General features: G+C 38.1%; 2 protein-coding genes across 4 annotated transcripts in view; both read left to right on the top strand.

The window, feature by feature from the left end:
* The window catches only part of LOC127160990 (sialoadhesin-like), a 10,446-nt gene extending 5,915 nt beyond the window's left edge, over positions 1 to 4,531 (top strand). The window contains exons 1-8 of one of the 3 annotated variants that reach the window (XM_051103639.1): positions 7 to 67; positions 517 to 864; positions 948 to 1,178; positions 1,269 to 1,595; positions 1,686 to 1,895; positions 1,998 to 2,085; positions 2,287 to 2,362; positions 4,220 to 4,531. In XM_051103639.1, the coding sequence (XP_050959596.1) occupies positions 22 to 67; positions 517 to 864; positions 948 to 1,178; positions 1,269 to 1,595; positions 1,686 to 1,895; positions 1,998 to 2,085; positions 2,287 to 2,362; positions 4,220 to 4,408 (1,515 nt within the window). In that variant the 5' untranslated portion in view covers positions 7 to 21 and the 3' untranslated portion in view covers positions 4,409 to 4,531. Of the gene's footprint in view, positions 1 to 6; positions 68 to 516; positions 865 to 947; positions 1,179 to 1,268; positions 1,596 to 1,685; positions 1,896 to 1,997; positions 2,086 to 2,286; positions 2,363 to 4,219 lie in introns of those variants that run through there. The other 2 variants (XM_051103637.1, XM_051103638.1) reach the window with 2 other exon arrangements.
* A 182-nt stretch (positions 4,532 to 4,713) lies between these two features.
* Positions 4,714 to 13,698, top strand: vtg8 (vitellogenin 8). The gene is made up of 32 exons (XM_051103641.1): positions 4,714 to 4,879; positions 4,972 to 4,992; positions 5,094 to 5,245; positions 5,333 to 5,581; positions 5,660 to 5,821; positions 5,920 to 6,068; positions 6,149 to 6,299; positions 6,431 to 6,588; positions 7,224 to 7,389; positions 7,486 to 7,611; positions 7,687 to 7,905; positions 8,129 to 8,346; positions 8,436 to 8,533; positions 8,608 to 8,732; positions 8,817 to 8,912; positions 8,996 to 9,115; positions 9,229 to 9,415; positions 9,507 to 9,786; positions 9,880 to 10,012; positions 10,085 to 10,286; positions 10,375 to 10,646; positions 10,749 to 10,793; positions 10,902 to 11,108; positions 11,590 to 11,732; positions 11,817 to 11,955; positions 12,028 to 12,148; positions 12,233 to 12,416; positions 12,499 to 12,590; positions 12,762 to 12,856; positions 12,944 to 13,109; positions 13,186 to 13,344; positions 13,431 to 13,698. Exons 1-32 carry the CDS (start codon positions 4,840 to 4,842, stop codon positions 13,541 to 13,543), a joined length of 4,788 nt encoding a protein of 1,595 aa, XP_050959598.1. The 5' UTR covers positions 4,714 to 4,839; the 3' UTR covers positions 13,544 to 13,698.
* Positions 13,699 to 13,803: the final 105 nt, after the last annotated feature.

The raw sequence follows: 13,803 nt of genomic DNA on the forward strand, positions 1-13,803 counted from the left end.
AATTTACACAAAGTGAAGATCATGAACTCCAGACTCTCAGCGCTGATCCTGCTGCTGCTCATTCCAGGTTTGAACATTATTGTTTGTTTTTCTCCTCTCTAATGTTTTCATGTAAATGTGTCTCTAATTATCTTTGACGTATTTTATGTTCCAAAAGTGATTATCTTAATTTATTTTGATCAATATTGCTCTGTATTTTCAAGCTTTTAAAATCATTTAAGATCAGTTGAACTGTCCAGTAGGGCTCAATGTCAGTCTGAATGTTGGTCTCACAGGATTTTCTGTTTAAATATTTAAAAATGAACTGGCCATATAAATTTATATCACACTTTGACAATATTTGAAATTGAAACTAAATCAGAATCATGGATGAGTGGATGTGAGCAGGGGATTCGTCAGTCTGGATGCGATGTTATTTTAGCAATATTTGCTAGTATAAACACTGGATTGTTGCAGTAGAAGATCTCTTCTGACTGTATGTAAACCATCTCTATAATAAAACATTTTCTTGTTCAGGCACTGCAACATTGAACCGGATCTCTGTGACCTGTAGTCAACAGAGTATTTGTGCTGTGAAGGGGACAGAAGTGACACTGAAGTGCTTTTACTCCAACATCAACATCAAAACTGTGTTCTGGTTCAGTGAGAAACAAAGTACAAACTGGAGAAAAAACAATGAACCTGAAGATTTGATTTTAGACTCAGACTACTCAGGACGAGTGAAACATCAGATCTCAAACAGCTCTTCAACACTCACAATATCAGACGTGAGAGAGAGAGACTCTGGAGAATATCAGCTCATGTTCATCATGAATGACGGAGTTAAACATCTCAGCTCAGCAGCCGTCAGTCTAACAGTCACAGGTGAAACTGAGTCCAGATTCTGATTAGTTCAGCTGTTTCATTTGACATTTAATTAAGTTTTCTTAATTTTCACTCTAATTCAGTCCTAGAGGTGAGGATGAATCCTGTATCTACAAACTTGACAGATGAGAGAGTAGAACTGACCTGTGACACTTCCTGCACTTTGACCTCTGGAGTTCGGTATTACTACTGGATTAAGAATGGACAATATTCCACATATACAAACTCCCCCAACATGTTTGTGTCAATCAGTAGAGATGCTGGCAGCTTTTCCTGTTCTCATAAAGACCTTAAACATCGCTCCTCTTCTGTGTGTGAGGGTCAAACAAAACACTGTTCGATCCGTACATGTGTATATGTAAACAACTGTGTGAGTTTTGCATGTTAATCTGTGTCTCTTTCAGGTGTTTCTCAGAGAGGCTGCTGGGATGTGACTTACACCTCTACAAGAGTCTGTGCTTTGGTGAACTCAACAGTAGACATTTCCTGCACATACTCACATCCCTCCGGTCATACTGTAAATAAAACATTCTGGCATCGTGTTCAGCGTGGTGATATCAGTGATCTGCGTGAGGAGCATCAGTTTGCTGGTCGTGTGGAGTATGTGGGGAACAAACTGAGAATCAAAGATCTCAAGATCAGTGACTCTGGAGAATATCGATTCAGATTCATCACTGACAAAACAAGTGGCAAATATTCTGGATCACCTGGAGTCATTCTTACTGTTACCGGTAAAAGATAATGATGAATGAATTTTGTTTTCTGTGTCAGTCAGAATTAATGTTAAGCTCAGCTTTAAGTAATTCAATTCTGTTTTTCAGATACACAGGTAACAAGCAGCCCAGACGCTGTATCAGGAAGACAAAAAGTCATATTAAGCTGTTTAACTAAATGCACTCTGAACAACAAACATACTTACATCTGGTACAAGAATGGTCAACAGGTAACAGATGGATTCACTAAAGTCAACAAGCTGTACTTGGACTCAGTCAGCAATGAAGAGCTTCAACAGTATTCCTGTGCTTTAGAAGGTAATACATCTCTCATAACACATATTGTTTAATGCAGAATGATTGTTGCAGCCTGTTTGAGTGCAGCTGATCTTCTTAATCAATGATTTCTGTATTGTACAGACCAAGAGGGGAGCACAGCACTACGAAACACTGTTGTCATACTGTGTGTTGTTTTGATTCTCGCTCTGATAGGAATCCTGTGGTATAGGTCAGCAAATTTCAAGTTTTAGAAATTAGCTAATTTGGAAAGAAATATTTAAGATTCTAAACTATTTATGTCACAAATAAAATGAAATTGTATTATAATAAATAGAATCTATAAATTGGAATACAAAAAATTATTAAATTTAGACAAATCTAAATAATGATCTCAGACTTTAGAACTCCTTTTTATACTTTAAATTATTAGTTGTGTTTCTTTAAGGAGGAGAAGGTGTACCTTGTCTAAAACTCACAAGACTGAAAAGGGGGAGGAGGAGGTTCAGGTAAGGATGGCTGACACTAAATTAAATTTTACATACATTTATTTGAAAAATTAGATATTTTACATACAAATATTCGAAAAATTATCCCAAATCCAGATACTACAATGGCAGTTTAGTGCCACATAATTTTTTTTTTAAAGATTAAAGTCGTAATATTATGAGAATAAAGTCGAAATGTTTTGAGAATAAAGTCAAAGCAATTAAAGTTATAATATTTTGAGATTATAGCCCGGATTTGCAAGCAAATGGCCCGGATTGGGAGTACCAGGAAAAGTTGCCAGGCCACCGGAATTTATTTAGCAGAAATCATACAGTGTGTTATACTCACAGTGACAGTATGCTTGGAAAATATGTTTCACATCTTCGATTTCATTCATTAGGTCTATTTGTAGTGCAGAAGCCACCCGATAATAGCAATAAGCTTTGTGCTTTTGGTAATTTTAACATAAAACAAAATCAGTTTTATGGCGAAATACAATGCATTAATACAATGGGTCTTGCAATAATGTGTTTTTCATGCTCTTAAATGTGGCGAGACAGATCGCTGTGTTCATGTGAATCAGTAATCTTTTCAATTACAATGAGACATTCGTTTCATTAAATTATAGATGCTGTTTTCTTTGTGAAAATTCCACCACCTGCTCTGCAAAAACGTCTTTGGCATCCAATCTTTCACTCTTCACAATTATAAATTTGTATTTGTTTTTCCTCATTATTTCAAGTTTATAGCACATGAAGGAACATCAGAAGAAATAATTAAAAAAAAAAACATTTAGCCTAATTTAATTAAACGGATGTTTCATTGTAATAGGAAAGATGACTAATTTGCATACCCCTTAACCTGAGGTGAATACAGCAATCTGTCACGCTACATTAAATAAAAAAAATAGTTTTAGACATATTGTTTGTTTTTCACTATAAAACTGACAGATTTTGAAAGCTGAGACTTTGGAATATCTCCAGGTGCTCCCAATCTGGGCCATTTGCATGCACAATAGGCTAGAATATACTTTCAAAATAATACTTTAAACTTTAATCTTGTAATTGCTATGAATTAATTCTCATAATTTTGATTTTATTCTCATAATATTTTGATGTTTTTCTCAAAACAATTTAGACTTTATTCTCGAAACACTTCAATATTATTCTCATAATTCTGATTTTATTCTCCAAACATTTAGATGTTATTCTCATAATTTTGACTTTACTGTCGAAATATTTCAACTTCATTCTCCTAATTTAGACTTTATTCTCGAAATATTTTTACTTTATTCTCATAATCTTATGTTTTTTATTATTTTTTATTATTATTATTTTTTAGCGTGGCACTAAAAAGCAGTCAAAGAATAGTGTGTTCGTAAAGGAAATACAGTGTGCTATGGAACCCCAAAAAATGAGATGGAAGGAAAAAATATATGTCAGTGCTTTCTCTCACAATTATATCATTGGGTATTTATACTGTATATAAATTGCGGGCATCAGCGAGCCGCTATTAATAATATAGTGAGCAATGAAATCAATTTAGTGTTCGCTTTTTACTTTCACTTTCGAGATTCGCAGTCACACATACTCTGTGTGACAGAGCGGAATGACAGTACCCTACTTACCACATAGCTTTCAAGATTATATGTTTGTCAGTGGTGCTCAGGATCTGCAAATCATTCGCCTTTGTCCTGTGTGGTAAGTGAAATTTTATGTAGGCTACTGTAATGTAAGGCTACTGTTTACAAGTGGCTAACCGCGGCTAACCGTGGCTCCGTAGAACGCTTTGTTCATTTTCTGTGCCTTTCTGAATACAGATTCAGTATTCGGGCACATCAAATGCTGACTTTTCTTTTACTGTCCTTCCTCCATCAGAATGACTCAGTGTACAATAACACTGCAACCTCTGACCACACACAGAAAGCAGATGCCGACAATCAAGACATTCATTACTCCAGCATTAGTTTTAAAACAAAATGCACATCCCCAGTACCCACCGATGAATATCAAACAGAGACCATAGAAACAGAGACTGTCTACTATGCCACTGTAAGGTCCAAATAACATGCTGTTGCCCTTAAGTGAGCTAATCATGCTATTGTATTCAGAATGTCAAAATTGTATATGCGTTTTTCTCATGTATCACTCTTTCTAATTGCATAATAAAATAATTACAGCACAAATCGGTATTTGATGTCCATCGATTTATTTTTTGGTAAGTAGACATGCAACAGGCAGGATAATGTGAAGTCAGCTACTGTAGTTATTGTCAAAAAAAAAAAAATGCTTTACATCTGGATTTTTTGCAATAGTTACCATTTATATATCAGTATCAAGCACTAAAGTCCAGGTTACCTTGGATTGTCATGTTAGACCAATGAGCTGGCGAGAGTAGGAACACAACCGGTTGGTTAATCATACATTTTTAGATCAGTATTTGCCCAGCAAATGCTCGACTTTAAAACAGACATGGTGTTTTTGCACAACCGCTGACCATGAGAACTGTTGTCGTGGCCTTGACTATAGCCCTTGTGGGTAAGTAACCTGCAATGCTTTATTAAATGTCAGCATTTAGATACATAATTTGACAAAAAAGTATTAATATTAAGCTTTCTCTGAAATTTCAGCAAGTCAACATGTAAATCTTGGTAAGCGAAGTGGTTCCTATTTTACTAGTGTGTTTAACAATGACAAAATAAGATTTTACTACTGTATGTGACTTATCTAAAATGCTATTTTGCACTTTTAGTCCCCGAGTTGGCAGGCACTCAGACTTATGTGTACAAATATGAGGCTTTGCTCTTCACTGGTCTTCACCAGGAAGGTCTAGCCAGAGCTGGCATTAAAATCAACAGCAAGGTTTCCATCAGTGCTGCAACTGAGAATACGTTCCTCCTTAAGGTACCAGAAGAGTTTAATGCCAACATTTAGCTTTGTCCTGTTCCTGACTCAAGACATAATTATTTAGATTTTGCCTATTTGTTTCAGCTCTCAAATCCTCAGCTGTTCGAGTACAGTGGTATCTGGCCCACAGATTCGTTTGTTGCTACTAAGCTCACCTCAGAACTGGCTGCTCAGCTTCAGATTCCTATTAAGTTTGAGTACACCAATGGTGTGGTTGGAAAGATATTTGCACCTTCTGTGGTCCCAACTACCATTATCAACCTGCACAGGGGAATTCTGAACATCTTTCAGCTCAACCTTAAGAAGACCCAAAACATCTATGAGGTTCAGGAGGTGAGACTGGGTGAAATGAAGTTTTATTATTAATTATGTAGATCTTGAACCTAAATCAGAGGCTTCTTTCTAATCAAGGATGGAGTTCAAGGCATTTGCGAGACCCAGTATCTGATCAGTGAAGATGAAGGAAACAACCGCACCACCATCATCAAGTCTAGAGATCTTACACTTTGCCATGACAGGATAATGAAGGATGTTGGCTTGACTTACACTGAAACATGCACTGAATGCCAAAAGGTCAGGTCTAAATTTGAACTGGGGATTTCAGCTGGGGCTTCATAAAGTTACTGCAGACAGTTTGTTACTCAACTTAAATATACTGTATAATTTTACAGAGGGTAAAAAGTTTATCTGGGGCTGCAACCTACAGCTACATCATGAAGCCAACTCCAACTGGAGTTATGATTGCTGAAGCAACAGTCCAAGAGATTGATCAGTTTACACCTCTATATGAGATTCGTGATGCTACCCAGATGGAAACTAGGCAAGATGTTTGCTCATGAACACTTGTATGGAATTAATATTAATTTTTAAGTTAACCCAGTTATATTTTCAATATTTCAGACTAGCTTTGACCTTTCTGGAGATTATGGCATCTCCCATAATTCCAATCAGTGCTGATTATTTACCTCGTGGCACTTTACAGTATGAATTTAGCACTGAGACTTTTTGGAGTCCAATTCAGCTCATGAGAATCAGTAATCCACAGGCTCAAGTAAGGATATACTTCATATTATTATTAAAATACACTTAATATTGTTGACTGCATCAATCACAACTATAGTAGTATTTTAACTTTTTGTTGTTGTTGTTGTTGTTGTTGTTGTTCTACTGGTATTCATTAAGATAGTAGATGCTCTGAATCATCTGGCCTCCAAAAAACTGGGAGAAGTCCATGAAGATGTTCCTCTGAAATTTATTCAGCTCATCCAGCTCATGCGTTTCGCAGATGTGGATGCTATTGAGGGAATCTGGTCTCAATTCAAAACCAGACCTAATTTCAGGTACACAATATTCACTTTAAACGATTAGTTCACTTCCAGGATATAAAATTCCTTATAATTTTCTCACCCCCATGTCATTTAAGATGTTCATGAAATTTGTTTTTTGAGAAAAATATTCCAGGATTTTTCTCGATATAGTGGACTGCAATGAGGAGCAATGGGTTGAAGGTCCAACTTGCAGTTTTAATGCAGCTTCAAAGGGCTTTTCACAATCCCAGACGAGGAATAAGGATCTAGTAAAATGGTTAGTACTTCCACCTACGTCACACATGAACTTTCCAACGTGATTACGTAATGCGTAAAATCGAGCTAGTACAAACAAGCATTTGTGGTTAAAAAGTACATACATTCATTTTTTATTTAAGAAAATGACCAATGGTTTTTGCGAGAGAAGACACTTATTCCTCAGTTGGGATCATGTAGAGCTCTTTGAAGCTGGATTGAAACCACTGAAGTCCACTATGTGGAGAAAAATCCTGGAATATTTTCCTCAAAAACCTTCATTTCTTTTCAACTTTTTCAACTGAAGAAAGAAACACATGAACATCTTGGATGACATGGGGTGAGTAAATTATCAGGAATATTTTACTGTGGAAGTAAACAAATCTTTGTCACTCATTTTTTACTCCTCTAAGGAAATGTATCTTAGATGCTGTTCCTGCAGCTGGCACCTTAGCTGCATTAAAATTCATCAAGAAGACGTTCTTGGCAGGTGAACTTTCCATCCCTGAGTTCACTCAGGTCCTTCTGTCCATGGTGCACATGGTCACTGCTAATTTGGACACCATTAAGATGTACTCTGTGCGTACACTCGTATTTCATCATTGAAGCTTAAACCACTTATTTGACATGTCAAATAATGCCTGAACTTGTTCTATAAATGCTGTATTGCCAAAGGATCTGGCTTTGAGTCACAAAGTTCAAGAAACACCTGTTCTACATGAAGTTTCCATGCTTGGCTTTGGGACAATGATTGCCAGGTGCTGCAGTGGATTTATTGAATGCCCAGTGGAGCTTTTGAAGGTAAAGAATATCATTCATTTTCTGTTTTGCTTGACTCTGTGTGGAGTTTGGACAACTTCCTCTTTTTTTTTCAAGCCCTTCCATGAGATGGTTATTGAGGCGACTGCTAAGGCTGACATTGCAAAGATGACCCTGATCCTGAAAGTACTGGGCAACGCCAGACACCCTGCCAGCATCAAATACATCACAAAGTTTCTACCAGTATTTGGGAACCAAATACCTCTGTTTCCAATGAGAGTTCAAGTGGTTGCAATTCTGGCTCTGAAGGCCATTGCCAAAAAGGAACCCAAACTGGTTAGTCAGATATTTTTGAGTCATGCATTGCTTCGTCATACTGATTGTAGGTTACTTCAACTTTTCCCTTTGCCAGTCCCTGGGACCCACCTCCCAGAATGTTTTAGATATCTACTTGTTTAACAAACCAACAAACCGTGTCTAAAGCATTCTGGTATATAGGTTCCAAGGACTGAAATGAAGCAACACTTGTTTACTATATGCAATTCATTTTGCATTTCAGGTCCAGAATGTAGTTTTGCAAATTTTTGTAAACAAAGATCTCCACCCAGAGTTGCGCATGGTGTCATGGATTGTGCTTTTTGAGACAAAGCCAAGCATGGGTTTGGTTATTACTCTTGCACATGCTCTACAGAAGGAACCAAATGTACAGGTGGCCAGTCTTGTGTACTCACACATGAAAGTCTTGACAAGGAGCACACACCCTGAGTTTGCTCTAATGTGAGTTTACACTAACAAAAACCAGAATATATACCAACATACAGATGTTTTAAACTTCAACATGAACAATCCACCTTGGTCTTTTCCAGTGCCGCAGCCAGCAGGGTTGCCATCAAGATATTAAGCCCAAAACTGGACAAACTTAGCTTTTGTTACAGCAAAGCATTTCTCTTGGATAGTTATGAAGGTAAGAAAGTTCTGATGATCTCCAAATATGTTGCATGCCAGGAGAAAAACTTGCCAATTAGTTTTGTTGTTTAGTTCCTCTCAAGGTTGGTGCTGCCAGTAGTGCTTTCATGATCAATGATGCTGCCACCATCCTGCCCAGAGCAGTTGTAGCTAAAGCACGTGCTTACCTGGCTGGAGCTGCTGCTGATGTTCTTGAGGTGAGTAAATAAGATGCAGAAAAAGACAGAGTACTTTTTATTTCTTAAATTCTTACCTGACCTCACTGAAGTACTTTCTTTTAGGTTGGCATCAGAATTGACGGATTTCAGGAAGCTCTTCTGAAATCTCCATTCCTGAATGAAGACAGGCTGCCCAGGATGAAACAAGTTCTTAAGGCTGTAAGTGTAGCATATTATAAATGTAATTTATGGAGTGTTTCTTAACAATTTCATATTTTTGTTGTCTATTTGGCATTCTCCAGCTAAAAACATTCAAGGCCCTGCCAAAGAAGCAGCCCCTGGGCTCAATCTATGTAAAAATTCTTGGACAAGAGATTGCTTTTGCAAATGTCGACAAAGCAGTTCTTGATCAGGCAACGCAGGTATATTGTGGTAATATCATACGAACCGAAAAAAATTAACTAATTTGCATCATCCTCCTAAACTTTTGAAAAGAACGTTCAGAATGGAGCTAACCACTACATTTTATCTACAGCTTACTACCGGAGGCTATATATCTAAGCTGGCAGGGGAAGCTCTTAAAGCAATGCAGAATGGCATTGCCTTCCAATATGCCAAGCCCCTACTGGTGGCTGAAGTGCGTCGCATCTTTCCATCTGTAGCTGGTGTACCAATGGAGTTAAGTTTGTATGCTGCTGCAGTGGCTGCTGCTAATCTGAAGGGTAAGAGTCTCAAAAGTGCAGTAGTCTATTTATAGATTGATTGGAACTAGGGAATATTTATACATTTATTCTTATTTGCCATCATTTCCAGTCCAGGCTATTATTACACCACCTCTAACTGAAACCATCAGTGTTGCTCATCTGTTGAAGACAGACGTGAAGCTAACCGCTGAAGTTTCACCAAGCATTGCCTTACAGACTTTTGTTGTAATGGGACTGAATACAGGTTTTGTTCAAGCTGCATCCATGGCCAAAGGAAAGATCCATGCATTTTTGCCACTAAAAGTGGAGGCAAAGTTTGACATCACAAATGCTAATTTTAAGATACAGGCTTTTCCTGTTGTACTTCCAGTGCATGCTTTGACAGCACGGTACAGAATATTTTGAGTAGACTCATTGTCAATTTTTCACCGGGGTCTGTCTCATTACTAAAGTGGAATTTTGTGATTCTCATCCCACACTAGTTCTGAAACTGTGGCAGCAGCTGGAAATATTAAGGAGGTCAGTGCAGAGAGAATTACACCCATTGTACCAGAGATGGTAGTTGTGAAACATTCCCAAGAAACACTTACCTCAAAGATTTTACCTGGAGATTTGGTAAGATACTAGGAAATTAGACTGGCTAATTACTCTTTATAATTCTAATTTGTTTTATTCATCCCTACATAGTCTTCTGAAACTGTTATGCCACCTGCCGAGGAACCTAAATTGAGGACAAGTGTTCCAACTCACAAAACAGTTTGTTCTGTTTTACCTCACATTGGAGTTAATGTATGCATGGAGGTTATGTCCTGTGATGCCAAGTTCATCAAAAACACCACCCTTTATAACATGATTGGACAGCATGGAGTACATATTACCATAGTTAGAGGCAAGTATCTAGAGTCAAATCTTCAGAATTTCACTAGATCTATGTTTGTTATTGAAAATGTGTTATCTTAAAATGTATATATTGGCAGCTGATGGTCCTGCTGTTGAGGGACTAGAGCTAGAGGTCCAACTAGGCCCAAGAGCCGCTAAAAAGCTGCTTAAAGAAATCAGTTTTCCTGATGCGGAGACTCCCAAGGTCAAGGCTGTCCTGCAGAAACTGAGGGATATCCTAGAAGGTGAACAGAGGAACAAGAACTCCAGTTTTTTCAGCCATAATAAATTATTTTACCATCAAAGCACCAGTAGCCACAGTGTTAGTTCCAGCAGTTCTGTTCGATCTTCCAACTCACGTCTGTCTAAAGTGAGTATTTTCATTACCACAAAGGTAATTCTAGGATTTTCTATTTATTATGCAACCCACACACTACTATTTATTCTTCTGGATCACTATATGGATCACTAGGACCTCTCCAGTGGACCAAGCAGTGAAGGTTTCAAGCCTGTTCAGGTATGACATAGTTTCCATCAGCAGATTTTTAATAAAGCCTTTCATACTATTTTTTTTTTTTAAATCTAGTAGTAAATGTCTTTACATGGCTAGTAAATGTCTTTACAGTCTAGATTTCTTGGGGACTCGCTTCCTCCAGTGGTTGCTATCATTGCACGCGTTGTGAGAGTTGATCGCAAAATGTTGGGGTACCAGCTTGCTGCTTACCTGGACAGACCTACCTCAAGAGTGCAGATTATTGTGGTCTCCATCGCAGCGAAAGACAACTGGAAGATGTGCGCTGATGGTGTCTTGTTAAGCAAGCACAATGTTGATGTAAGAAATTTGATGAAAGAGTTTGTTTTAGTTATCTTTTTCTGCTATGTCAAGGGTGTCCAATCCTGCTCCTGGAGGGCCAATAGCCTGAAGAGTTTACCTCTAACCTGCCCCAACATACTTGCCTGAAAGTTTCTAGTAATCCTGAAGATCCTGACTAGCTGGTTCAGGTGTGTTTAATTAGGATTGGAACTAAACTACACATAATAGTGACTCTACAAGAGCAAGATTGGACACCCCTGTGTTAGGATAAAGCAGGGGTCTCTAGACTTGGTCCTGGAGGGCCAGTGTCCTGCAAAGTTCAGCTCCAACCATATTTAAACACACCTGAACCAGCTAATCAAGCTTTTACTGGGCATGCTAGAAACTTCCATGCAGGTGTGTTGAGGCAAGTTGGAGCTAAACTCTACAGGACACCGGTCCTCCAGGACCGAGTTTGAAGATCCCTGGGATAAAGCATTCAAAATTTGCCTCTATCTAGGCAAGGATTGCTTGGGGTGCACAGTGCCAACAATATGCAATTACCATCAATGTAGAGACTGGCCACCAAGGCCCAAGTCCAATCGTCGTTCTCAAAGTGAAGTGTAAGAAGGTGCCAACAGTTATCACTGCCTATGCCAAGAGGTTTGGTTACTCTTCATTTGGCAAATGTTCTACTCCAAAAATGTCAACATATTGACACATTTTTCTTTTCCTTTCCTATTCAAGTTTGGCTGAATACATTCCTATTGCAGCTCAAATGACTGGATTGGCTATTAGCAATGAAAAAAACACTGAGAGGCAGATTGAACTCATCATACTTGTCCCAACTGAAACAACCATGGACATCATTATTAAGACCCCAACAGTAAGCTACAACCTAGTGGTTGGTTTACTATACCCTTTTTGACAGCACTTTCTAAGATTTGTGAATTTGCAGATGACCTTGTCAAAGTCGAACGTGGTTCTTCCATTCGCTTTGCCGTTTGAGGCTATCCAAGCCTATCCAGAAAACGATGTCACAAATATATTTCGAAACCTTTATGTAGAGGCTAGTTCAGGTTAGTAAAGTGTGTTAAGACGGCCTTTCATTTTTCATGAATTGATTTTGTTGCAGTAAATGTTTTGTTTGTCTCACTGCCTAGCTAAATGCAATAAGGTCAGAAACACCTTGACTACATTCAACCATAAGCAGTACAACTATGAAATTCCCCTTTCCTGCTACCAAGTCTTAGTTCAAGACTGCACTTCAGAGCACAAATTCATAGTCCTAATGAAAAAGGATGATGTTTTTGAGCATGAAGACCTAACCATTAAGGTGGCAGACATGTAAGTCCAGCTTACTGATATTAAAAGTTCCATTATACAAAAGCAAACTCAGTGCAATGTTCAATGTTTTCTTTCACAACAGTGATGTTAACATATATTACCAGAAGAGTGCAGTGAAGGTTAAAATAAATGGAACTGCAATACCAACCAACATTTCATACCAGCACCCAACAGGTTGAAGTTCTCTCCATATTAATTTGGTACAGAATTATGTTGCTTGCATACAATTGCAATAATTTTTTTTAGACTTCAATTAAATATTACTTTTACTGGGAAGCTGGTCTTTGCTTTGGGAAGGAGTCTTGGAGTGTTTTCCTATACATTTATGAGGCTTTTTTGATGTAGGTACCATTCGAATTGAGCAGAAACGTCAAGGTATTGCTCTCTATGCCCCAGGCCATGGTCTTCAAGAGGTCTATTATGACAGTGACCAGTGGATGGTAAGGCATAACTGAACAGTCCTGTAAATAGGGTCATTCTATAATGCTGGTATTTCTAAAGATATCTGCTTTTCCTGGATTTTTTAGGTTTATGTTGTGGATTGGATGAAGGGGCAGACTTGTGGACTCTGTGGAAAGGCTGATGGAGAAATCAGACAGGAGTACACCACACCCAGTGGATTCTTGACCAAGAGTTCAGTCAGCTTTGCCTACTCATGGGTGCTTCCTGCTGAGAGCTGCCGTGATGCCAGCCGTAGGTGTTTTACTGCTTATTCTATGACAATAAATGCCTTAAATAAAACACTTCTATTGTATACCATCTTCCTCAGAGTGTCACATGAGGCTTGAAACTGTGAAACTGGAGAACAAGAGGTCAGATAGGCAAGTGTCCAAATGCTACTCTGTTGAACCCATGTTGCGTTGTTTGCCTGGGTGTTTGCCAATCAGGACTAGTCATATCACTGTTGGATTCTTCTGTCTGCCTTCTAGTAAGACCTCCATCCTCCAAATTTTCAGATAATATTTCACTGATTTGTTTCAGTAGTTACAGTATAATTTGATGTTTCTGTTTTAGACTTCAGACTGAACCATTCTGCAAGTCTGAGCAGCAGCTATGAGAAGACTGAAGATCTGAGAGAAACTGCAGAGGCTCACATGGCCTGTCACTGTACAGAGGAATGTGTTTAACTGCTGCAAAATTGAATTGCAAAAAGACAATAAAATTAACTAAAAAGTGTTGAAACTACTTATAACAGCAGCTAAAGTTCTGAAATGTATTACGGTAGTTTGGAAAATATGTACGTTTCTTTTCTGATTTTAATAAACAGTTTCTCTAGTGACAATTGTGGAATTTCTTTGGATACAACAATATCAGACAGTCTATACATCATCTTACACAAAACTGAATATGTTAGCAAGACTGTCTCTTGCAGGGTCAGCAAGCTGTC

The sequence above is a fragment of the Labeo rohita genome, unplaced genomic scaffold (assembly GCF_022985175.1).
Source record: "Labeo rohita strain BAU-BD-2019 unplaced genomic scaffold, IGBB_LRoh.1.0 scaffold_518, whole genome shotgun sequence".
Classification (NCBI taxonomy): domain Eukaryota; kingdom Metazoa; phylum Chordata; class Actinopteri; order Cypriniformes; family Cyprinidae; genus Labeo; species Labeo rohita.

Bases quoted from the DNA above. Each gene is read 5' to 3' on its own strand.
- vtg8 (XM_051103641.1), top strand. From the start codon at position 4,840: ATGAGAACTGTTGTCGTGGCCTTGACTATAGCCCTTGTGG. The intron at 9,416-9,506 runs GTAAGAGTCTCA...CATCATTTCCAG, and splicing joins GGCTGCTGCTAATCTGAAGG to TCCAGGCTATTATTACACCA. The intron at 10,647-10,748 runs GTGAGTATTTTC...ATGGATCACTAG, and splicing joins CCAACTCACGTCTGTCTAAA to GACCTCTCCAGTGGACCAAG.